Below are 10,811 nucleotides of genomic sequence, written 5' to 3' on the forward strand. Positions count from 1 at the left end.
GGTAGGACTGCTGTTTGCAGTGTGTAGTTGGCACTTGGCCGTGACATTTTGAGGTGCGCAAGTTCATGCATGCTTTCTGTCAATGTGTGGACTCCCTTCTGATTTATCTAAAATGAGCTTGTCATGATAATTTTGTTGCGATCCTAGGATGCTCCACACTTCATGGGCTTAGATACTAATATGAATATGAATCCTAGAACGATATTACTGTTTTATAACATGCAGATATGAGAATGCATTCCCCTGATTCTGCATAGATTGAACTTGTTTTACCTGCATTTTTTATTGATTTTGTAGCTCTGACTAATTCTAGGCATTTTAAGTTTGAATCTTTTAGTACTCATGTTTGTCACCAAGTTAGAATAGAACAGTATTTACTTTATGGTGCAAACAGCACACTACATTTCAGACCACAACTAATTGGTTTTTGTTTCTCAATGTTTCTCCTAAGCGCTGGAGGCTAGAGATAAATTTTATCCAAGATGCTGTTCTGATGCATGCTTTCTTCTATGAAGTTGCGCGATGGTATTCAGGTATGCTTTTCTGCATATTTGCCCTACACATTCTAAAATTGGACAGGCAATAGAAGGGGTTTGTTTGATATTCCATTCTGGAGGATAAATAATGATACCTGCTCAGCAGTCAGCGGTAAGCACCATGTCAGTGCATAGGAAAGTTTTGAGCACAGAACAATCTCTACCATCGATAGTGTAACACATTAGACACCAGGAAATCATTTTATTTTCCTTGTTTGCTAGAAATTATGTACTGCAAACAGTTACCATGCGAGTTGGGACTAGAGTAGTAGGCTTATAAAGAATGAATGAAATAGGGCAGTTACCACAGTTATTCTACTCTACATACACCATTGATCGTTCACCTCGCTCTGTGGACATGTTTGCACACCTACACTACATCAATCCACTGGAAAAAGGACTGTCTGATCTGTTGACAAAGGGGGGCGTTGATTTTGATTAGGTTGAACAATCCATGGAGACATTTTGAGTGAACACCAGTCCTAGACTCCCAGTGTTGTGTCTTTCATTTTTAAATCTTGAACATTTTCCTTATTTGCATAGAAGCAATTGTTTTTTGTGAATTCATATGAAGGGACTTCTTTTGTGCTTTGCTCACCTCAATCTCTTCCCTCACGATAACAAGTTGCAATGCTTTTTCCCACTCATTTCTTAATTCTCCCCCAAGGAAAACTTCTGTGACCTCTATCCTTTTATAGTTTGAACTGTTGCACGATCTGTTTTTTTGTTCACTGTTATCATGAGAACTGTTTAAAATAATATGCTGCTACTCTGAGTGTAGTTAGTTATCAGGCTGAAGTTCGTGGTTTCCAGCATGACGGATCTCTGCACCTACAAGCAAGGAGTGAAAAGTATGGAAAGGTACATGCCACGTCAACTACTCTACAGTTTTATCTTTAATGTGAAGTTCGCTGTTTCTTTTCAATGCCTCCAATTTAGCTTTGTGCCATCTGTAAAAGATAGAGGCCCGCCTTTAATGTGAGTGCAAAGTTGGTCCTTGTAGATCAATCGGTGCAATAATGCAATGCAGACTCATGGTGGATGTTTGGAGCCTGCCTTAAAGCTCCATTCCTAGTTTTCCTTATGTTGATGATATCTTAAGTAGGCCTATGATTTTTTCGTGTCTGGTCTAGTTAAACTCTTCGTCTTACCAAAAATTTGCCATTGCTACCTGAGACAACATTCAGCTATCGCTGATACGGTTTGAGTTTTTTTTTTTAATTTATGTAGCTGGAGAGGGGTCAATTGCTGACGGTACCTCCATAATTGGTTAATGAAACGAAAGAAGCAGCATCCTTGTCATCCGCGGAGAAAATCTTGAGCACTACAATATCGATTTGAGTCTTGGTTGCAACGGATTCATCTGGATTGGTGAGCATGCTATGCCTGGTGTCTCGTTGACAAAACAAAAACGACAATGCAGACCAGGGAAGCAAGTGCATCATCAAATTCAAATGTTGAGATTAATGACGCTTTCCAGACAGCAGAGAGAGACAGGGGCATGGGGGCAAGGTAAGTACATAGCGCCTGGCTGATTCTGGCTGCCTGATCTGTTGACGATACCTTCGAGGCAAAATACACAAGTGAAGCGGCTGGGCCCGGTTCGGCTTGCTGAAATTTGGCTGAAAAATACTGTTCTGGCTGAATTGTTGTGAGAAAAAAACACCATTCTAGCTGAAAAAACAAGCTGAATAGTGCGGATTATAAGGTAAGCCGAACGAGACCAAATATAGTTCGGGCTTAACTGAGTAAAAGATGTACAGTACGTGCTTCGCTCCAGTCTGGTGCTGTACATAGCATTTGATGATGGTGGCGGCAATGCGGTTCCAGGCAGTTATTTGAGCCGTCTGTTGCTAGCTCACTGCTCTTTTTGGTCCTGTGAAATATAATAAATATATACTAAATCCGTTTCAAATCATAGTTCGTTTGATTTTTTTACTCTAAATTTGACCGCTCGTCTTATTTAAAAATTTGTGCTAAATATCACTTCTTTTGTTGTGGCTTGCTTTATTAACAAAAGTTCTTTGAGAATAACTAAAATTTGACTATGTTTGTATAATTTTTTTAAATAAGACAAGTGATCAAATTTAGGATAAAAAAAAGTCAAACGAATTATAATTTGAAATGGGGGAGGTTTTTGTGTCTGAATTGTGCAGGGGAGGTTTTTGTGTTGCCTGGGAGATTTGCATGTAATGTGGTACTACTCCCTGTCATAAAATGCGTATCTGATGACGACTAGAGTAAAAGTCGTAGAAAGTTAATTTTAACCACATTTTTCTCTTTATAATATATTTGCTAGAAATGAATATTATCTCATAGGTACTCTGGACAAAAATCTACTGATGCAAGTCTTATGCTCTGAACTTGCATGTAATTTGACCTTTTCACATCTGCTCAAACACGTTTGCCGTTTCCTGGACGGGTCAGTGTTTATTATTTGTTCTTTTTTTTTCTCTGTTTTGCTGTGAACTGACAGCGGTGTAGCACAAATTTAATACTGCTGTTGTTCATTGCAGTTGAGCGTAAGTGCAAATTCAGGTATATCGTATATTCATATATACCCAGGGGTTATGTGCTCCGGGATCTTTGATTTGATACAGCTGAGTAAACGCGTCAGCGCCTTTTCAGTTAATAATAACTAACAAATTAGGATAAAGTGAACTTTTACAGTGCACTGCTTTGGACTTTGTAGGTGGCATTTGGTTTGGGATCAGCTCAGTGGTAATTAATTAATAAAGTTGTACTCCTAGAAACAAGCACATAAAAGTTTTCAAGCCACCGCCCCGAGCCGAACAAAAAAAAAACTCGTGGCATGTCTGATTCAGCTCGGCTCGTTGGTTTTGTTAATAATTACATAAATCGAGCCAGACTTTTTACTCATTACTATATTATACATTTTCTTTTTCTCCTTCTCCAACTAAGTTAGTCAACAGCAAGCACATTAACTCTAGGACCTACACCCTATTTGTTTAGGCTTGTTTGATTTATAAATCGTACTTTCTTTAGTTAACCATATTTTTCTCTCGCATAAAAAGTACTTTCAGCTATGCAAACCAGCGTAAGCGAAACGGGGCGCTAGTATTTGGATCGCGATGTGGAAGGCAGCGATCCTAGCCGTCAGCCGAGTCAAGCCAGCACGGAATCACGAGCTGATCGTCGTGCTGGCAGCATCCCATCCCAACTGATAAATTCTCTCATCTCCGTCTTCTTCCCCTCCCCTATGCAAATCCTCGGCGGACGGCGGGACTCGGGGGTCGGGAGGAGCGAGCGGGTCGACGACGACTAGCACGCGCGTCCAGCCCAACTGCATCACGGAACCCTCGCCTCGCTCGCTAACGGTCTCCCGAGACTCCATCCCATCCCTGCCACTGCCAGGTCCCACCACGGGAAACTCTCATCTCATCCGCCAAGTGGTCCTCCTCTCCTCCTCAGTGCACCGACCTGCCTTCAGTTGATTCCTTCGTCTTCGTCCGCCTCAGTGCACCGGCGTCGCCGTCGCCGTCGCGTTGGGTGGACCTGCCTTCAATTGATTCCTTCGTCTTCGTCTGCTGGTAAGGAATTCAATTTCCGGATGGATTTTTTCTACGATCGAGTGTGCTTCCGTTTTGTAGTATGCTTATTAGTATACTTTGCTTGCTCTGAGGTCTCAACTACCACACCCAAATCCAAATCCTGCCTACTAGATGGATGGACTGCCATCCGGTTTGTTGCGGATTTGTTCCCTTTGGGGGTGGGATTTTTTTTTCCGGGTTAACTGAGTGCCAATTCTCCTCCTCGATGCTGCTGGCGCTGGGTCTGGGCTGGGCTTTCTAGATCTAATTCCCAGGAATCACACGCTGTTGCCGCTCCTCAATGCCGATGATCACGGGGATGGAGGAGATTGCGTGCTAAGTCTCGCACGGAGTACTAGCTAAACCAACCTTACTTTCGTCAGTTACTATGTGAATGAATTACCCTATGATGACGACTGTCGAAGTTGGGAGTTTTAACTGGGCCGAGGTAGGTAGGGGCCACGCCGCGTCCTTTCTCCTCCTGATTTCTGCGTGTGGAAGTGAAACTGAAAAATGATGATGGGGTTATAAAATCCCTGCGGTGGCCTGCCACTTTTCTTATATGGAGAGAGAGTCATCTATTGTCCTGATCCAGACCAGCTTCTTTAAAGCCAGCAGCAGCATTGGGACCTTTATTGATTGATTTCTTGTCCTGGTCAGTTTGGTGATCCTGTCATGACTTTGTGTTGTGATTGTGAACCCATGGCCATGGATGTCAGTACAACTGTGCTTGAGTAAAACGACTTTGTGTTGTGATTGTGAACCCATGGCCATGGATGTCAGTACAACTGTGCTTGAGTAAAACTGTAGTACTTTATGGAATGAAGTGAGGAAAGTCGCACCAATTTACATTTTGTGCCTTATTCATGTTGTATTTTGCCTGGATTCATGGAACTTATCCTGTTGTCAACAAAAAAAAGCTAAACATTTTTTCTTTTAAAAAATGTACTCCTGAAGAAAAAAAAACTGAGCTAGTTGTTGATCAATTGTCTATTGGCAGTGGTACTTGTGAAGACAACTCTTATCTTTCTTTTGTTTGCATTATTAGAATTCAGATTATCAGGATGCCTCGAGCGCAAGGCTCTTCTGTGTCAACCAGTGAGAAGCCCAAAGTTGATCAGGCAGTTGATTCAAATGATGACAGGCGCAAACATAGGAGGGGTGCTTACTTGTTACTGGGATTGTTGATAATATTCCTTCATGGATCATGGTCTGTTTATCAGATCCAGTTTGGAAGCCTTCCTTTGCCCCTTGATGCTGAGCAGGCTGGCAAGAGGGGGTTCTCTGAAGCTTCGGCGCTTAAGCATGTTAAATATTTGACAGGCTTGGGTCCTCACCCAGTTGGTTCAGATTCCCTCGATCGTGCTATCCAGGTTGTTCATTCATGCAGCCTACTTTCACAGTTCCAATCAACACTTGGGTCTTCTAGTTTCTGCAGCGTAGAATTAGTTTCATTAAATCCACCATGAAATGTCTTAATTGTACCTTTGTTTGGTTTTGTAGATGTTAATATATTTTTCTATAAACTTAGTCAAAATTAGACTAACTAATGGCTGCTAAGCTGCTGTGAACTGGTAACAAGAAAATGCAAATTGAAGTTAGGATTCACCCATTTAATTCTGCCGGTCTCTTCTTACATGTTCATAATTTGTCATTTTCTTTCTTACCTGCAGTAGTGTTGTCTATGCACCTTATAATAACATGATCAGTAACATTATTGAAGCTGAGCATTTTTTGTGGAACTTTGTGTCCTATTTTGACATGCCCATGCAATAGTATGTATATGCAGTAGCAGAAAAAATAAAGAAGACAGCTCATTGGGAGGTTGATGTTCAATTGGAGTTGTTTCACACAGATATAGGCGCAAATTGTCTATCTGGTGGTCTTTTCAAGGGAAAAACTCTCTTGTATTCAGACTTAAAGCATGTGCTATTGAGAGTTACTCCCAAATATTTACCAGAAGCTAAGGAAAACTTGATTCTGGTTTCTTCACATATTGACACTGTTTCGACAACGTAAGGCTCAATACCCTCTTCATTAATATGTAGGAAATAAATTAACAACAAATAACTTGACATTGACTATTGGGTCTGAGTTCAAGAGTATCTAATGATAAGACATTTACAATATATTTTGAAGGAACCATACGAATAATGGTGTATGATTCACAGTGCCATATTTTTTACCTGGTTGTTTCATTGAGCAGATTTCACTAATAATTTAGATAGCTATCCATGTAGGCATTGTGGACTTGTGGTAACAGTAAAACATCATTACATTTTTCTTTGTACATTAATTGATCTAATTGTAGTGACATCCACATATTTTGTCCATTTTTTCAGATATTAAATGTGTTTTTGAATTTTCAGGGAAGGTGCTGGGGATTGCAGTTCATGTGTGGGAGTCATGTTAGAGCTTGCACGGGGAGTGGCTCAGTGGGCACATGGGTTTAAGAGTGGTATCTTGTTTTTATTCAATACTGGAGAAGAAGAGGGTCTTGATGGTGCCCATAGTTTTATAACTCAGGTTAGTATCTTTAAACTTCATACACATATTACACATATGTACCGCTAGATTGCCATAGCTACCACCTGTTCAATCCAGGTCAATGTTTTCAAATCACCTAGTTGTATGGGCACTGATCTGCCGAATAATCGTGATTAGTAAATAGTCATCAATTAGGTCCGATTAGTCAGTGGCTAGTCGGCTAGTCGAGTAGTATAGTCGTCCTGCCTGCTTGTGGCTTGTGCTGCTACCCTGGATGTATATAGTATTACTGTATATATATTAAGTAGTTAAGTACTGCTACTAGACTATAATAGCACCTGTCATTCTCTTGTAACAATTGTTGCAATAGAGGACCTCATTAAGTTGCGCTATGCATGGGTGAAAACTGTTGAGTTCTGTTAACTACTGAACTGTTCCGTGTCTGGCAAACTCCTCACTCCTAAATTGTCCCACTGTGTCAATGTAGGCATTGGTATTCGTGAATGCGTTGTTTTGGGGGTTGCAGGAATTTTGGCAGGGGTCTACATTGGTAGCTGCCTTGTTAAGGGTTATAATGCTAGTGTTTCTCATAATTTAGCGCTTGCAGGAGTAGGAGCATATGGGATCGAAGAAGTATATACTACTCAAGATGTTACCTTTCTTCTCCCCAACTTGTTCACTAAAGGAGTCCCTTTACCTTCTATTAGTGTCCTAAACAGTCCCCTCGTGACACTTCTTAAAGTGTAATAAAATTGACCAATTGTTATTCTGTTATTTTAAACAAGTCATTGAAAGCCATGTTTCACATTCATGCTGTCACCATGCATGCTATGTGTAATTTCCTGAATCCTGATGTTAACTTTTATGCAGCACCACTGGAGAAATTCAGTAAGTTTTGCGGTTGATCTGGAAGCTATGGGTATCGGTGGGAAATCCACACTCTTCCAGGTCTGTTTTAGTTCTGTAATGTTCCCCATGTGGATGTTGAGATTATATTTGTACTTGCGTCTGTACCAAAGGTTTAGACTCCTGGTGTTTAAAATTTTCTTTGTTGCTGACTGCCTGATCCTAATAAAAGGTCTTCCTGGAAAATTGGGCGAATGGGAGGTTTAGTTAGATTTGCACATGGAAGAAAATAAGAAAAATATAAGCATGAAGGTGTATGTGGCTACTTTGGTTTATAACTATTCGTTGTTTTGAGTGCTGTGGATTACAATTTACTTTGGGTCAACTTACAATCAAAAGGAGAATTACATACTTAGCCTAAAGTTTTTAATGTATGACAGGGTACTGACCATTGGGCGTTGGAAAGCTTTGCAGCTGTAGCCAAATACCCATCTGCTCAGATAGCTTCACAGGTAGCACGTCCCTCCCTCCCTCCCTCCAACTTTCTTGTGCTGACTTCTTTTTTCCCCTCTGGCCAGATTTTGCTCAATTTCGGTTGCTGTTTTTTTTGGGGTTCAATGTGCATGGTCATGCCTGAGTTAACTGAAATCTAACAGCCCAGAGCATTTGTTAATTTTCATTTGTCCTGTTTGATTATAGAAACAATCTATTAATAAATTAGGTATATACAATTGTTTGCCATCCTCAAACCAACGTATTTGGTGCTAAAAAAGAGCTTGAAGAAAAAGGGAGTTTTTTGTTGCTTGGGTGAAAGAAGATAGTTCCAGATCTGTCAGTTTGGTGCTGCATGATAGATTAATATTGGTTGTTTTCCCAGGGGATTGATGTTTTGTAATTGCAGGATGTTTTTCATTCTGGAGCAATAAAATCTGCTACCGATTTTCAAATATATGAGGAAGTTGGCCGTCTTCCTGGACTTGATTTTGCATATACCGATACGACATCTGTGTATCATACGAAGGTTGGTTCTCTTGGCTTATCATTATTAATGCCAAACTTATCTGAGTTTTTTTTCTCTTTCCCACATGTTTATGACTTTATACATATATATAAGGTTGTGGATAAAAGTTCTGACATATTGTCCATTGATAATTCTTTGTGTACTTCTGTTTTTTAAAAATTGGAAAGTAATTTTTTTATGAAGCCTCACTCAATGACTAAGCTTCTTTAACAATGTTGCTTGATGAACATTAAGAGTTTAAACTGAAATTTTGGTTCCAAATCAAAAGTAACAGTTTTAACAAAAAGGAGAAATAGATTGCAGATCAAGTTGCTTCACAAGTATTAACTGAGCTGTTTAATTCTAGAAGATATATGATGTGGCAGTGTTGAGGTTCGAGGGTAAGACACTTGCTCTTGATCAGCCAGCCTTATCAGCTTCTGAGCTTCTAAGCTACTCTTGCATTGCATATAGGCATACATATTGGAAGCATCGGAACCACTGCGTTTTCCTTTTTTTTGGAACTGGGAATACAGTAGGGTAGTCCCCACTGTAATGGCTGTGTCCCTGACGTCCGAGCAGTGGTACAGGAGATTAGCGAGCAGGCAGTGTTGTGTGTTTTGTCCAGTGCTAAGGCCCTCGGGGAGATTTTGGGTTAGGAAGATGGATATGGCCGCTCTATCTTTCAAGGGCATGAATGTGTTAAAAAACTAACCCTTGCTGTGGAATTGGCTTGTAATCGGATTGTTTTTCTATCTTAATGCAATGACGTGCAGTTCTCTTGCGTGTTCGAGAAAAAAAAAACTACTAGTTAAGCAAAAGATTAACAAAAGGATTACACTAGCAGTTGCCACAATGGCTCCGAGGCCTTGTTGGAGGGAGGGAGGGAGGGAGGGAGGGAATGGGGGGCTTACACCTAACAATGCTACTAGGTTTGTTCTCTTAAAGGAGCAGCTAACTAGATCAAACCAGATTAAGTAAGGGCTATATCTATAGACTAATACATAATTGACTAAAAAACTACACGTTCAAAGGAATGCTGGGCTATGCAACTTGCATATTCTTTGTACTCTTTCTCCAAGAACTGTTTTCCCATGGGTTTTTGGATCGAACTTTTACCAAAAACATGGACTCCTAGTAGCACACCTTCGCACCAGGACTCTTATATGGGAGGAGAGGAGAGAGATTTCATTGTACAGATCGTTATTTGAACAATAAAGAAAGAGAGCCTCTCCAGTCTTGTGTATACTTGTGTTTGCATCTATTATGATGTGATAGTGATAGATGGAGAGGGAAAGGTCCTAGTCGTCGATAATATTAGTTAATATGCTGCCAGCAGATGTAAATGCCTACTTCTCTTGTTGCTGCAGCCTCACAAGGTGGCTAAGAATATATGCAACCATTTAGTTCTTAGTGATATGTAATTATTTGAATGCTTGTCATGTACCAATAGATCTGGAATGGACATGGCCTCAATTAATATGGTAAAAATATTACAGGGTCAAAAGAATATTGATAATCCACTTTGTTGAATCCTAAACATGTTAACTTCTGGTTTGTGATTGTTTCTATTATCTACTTTGTAGAATGACAAGATGACGCTTCTGAAACCGGGGTCTCTCCAGCATAATGGAGATAACATGCTTGCTTTCCTACTCCATTCTGCAGCATCTCCAAAATTTTTGAAAGATGCACAACAACGGAAGCAAGGAAACACAGAGCAGGATAAAGCTGTTTACTTCGATATCCTGGTATTGCAGTAAATTCTTTCCCCATTATGTGCTGCCAATGATCTTGATTGTGTGTCATGAAATCTGTCCTTGTTGGTTACTGGAAAATTCCACCAATATTAGATGAAACAGGAAATTGTTAAAACTATTTAATTTTAGATTTTGTGAAGTTCATATTGCAGTCAACTTATTTTCCCCCCTCTTCTGCCTATTTGTTCAACCTTGCAGGGAAAGTACATGGTGGTCTATCCACAGCGACTTGCTACCATGTTTCACAACTCAATCATATTGCAGTCACTTCTAATATGGGGAACATCATTGCTTATGGGTGGACACCCTGCACTGGTGTCCTTTGCAATATCATGTTTGAGCATCATTCTAATGTTGATATTTTCTATCTGCTTACCAGTTGTGGTAGCATTTGCCTCTGCCCTACATATGTCTGTTTCCTGTTCCATATGTTGCGAACCCATGGTTAATTATTGGCTTATTTGGTTCACCTGCACTGCTTGGAGCATTTATTGGTCAGCATATTGGATTTATTCTCCTGAAGAGGCATCTTCGATGTGTGTATTCCAGAACAAAACCAGGCTTAACTCTTAGCACGATGGAAAATGTTATTGACCTGGAAGCTGAGAGGTGGATTTTTAAATCTGGTTTT

The 10,811-nt window shown here is 40.2% G+C and overlaps 1 protein-coding gene across 1 annotated transcript; it reads left to right on the forward strand.

The window, feature by feature from the left end:
* Positions 1–3,664: 3,664 nt before the first annotated feature.
* On the forward strand, positions 3,665–10,808 carry LOC136530370 (uncharacterized; the record flags this gene model as incomplete). The annotated part of the gene is given in 10 exon segments (XM_066523116.1): positions 3,665–4,087; positions 5,143–5,460; positions 5,864–6,102; positions 6,457–6,613; positions 7,445–7,522; positions 7,861–7,932; positions 8,322–8,441; positions 10,007–10,171; positions 10,379–10,576; positions 10,578–10,808. Coding segments are annotated over 9 exon segments (1,569 nt in total), but the record flags the coding sequence as incomplete, so codon positions are not given.
* Between the last annotated feature and the right edge of the window lie 3 nt (positions 10,809–10,811).

Source organism: Miscanthus floridulus, unplaced genomic scaffold (assembly GCF_019320115.1).
Source record: "Miscanthus floridulus cultivar M001 unplaced genomic scaffold, ASM1932011v1 fs_113_5_6, whole genome shotgun sequence".
In the NCBI taxonomy this organism is placed as follows: Eukaryota; Viridiplantae; Streptophyta; class Magnoliopsida; order Poales; family Poaceae; genus Miscanthus; species Miscanthus floridulus.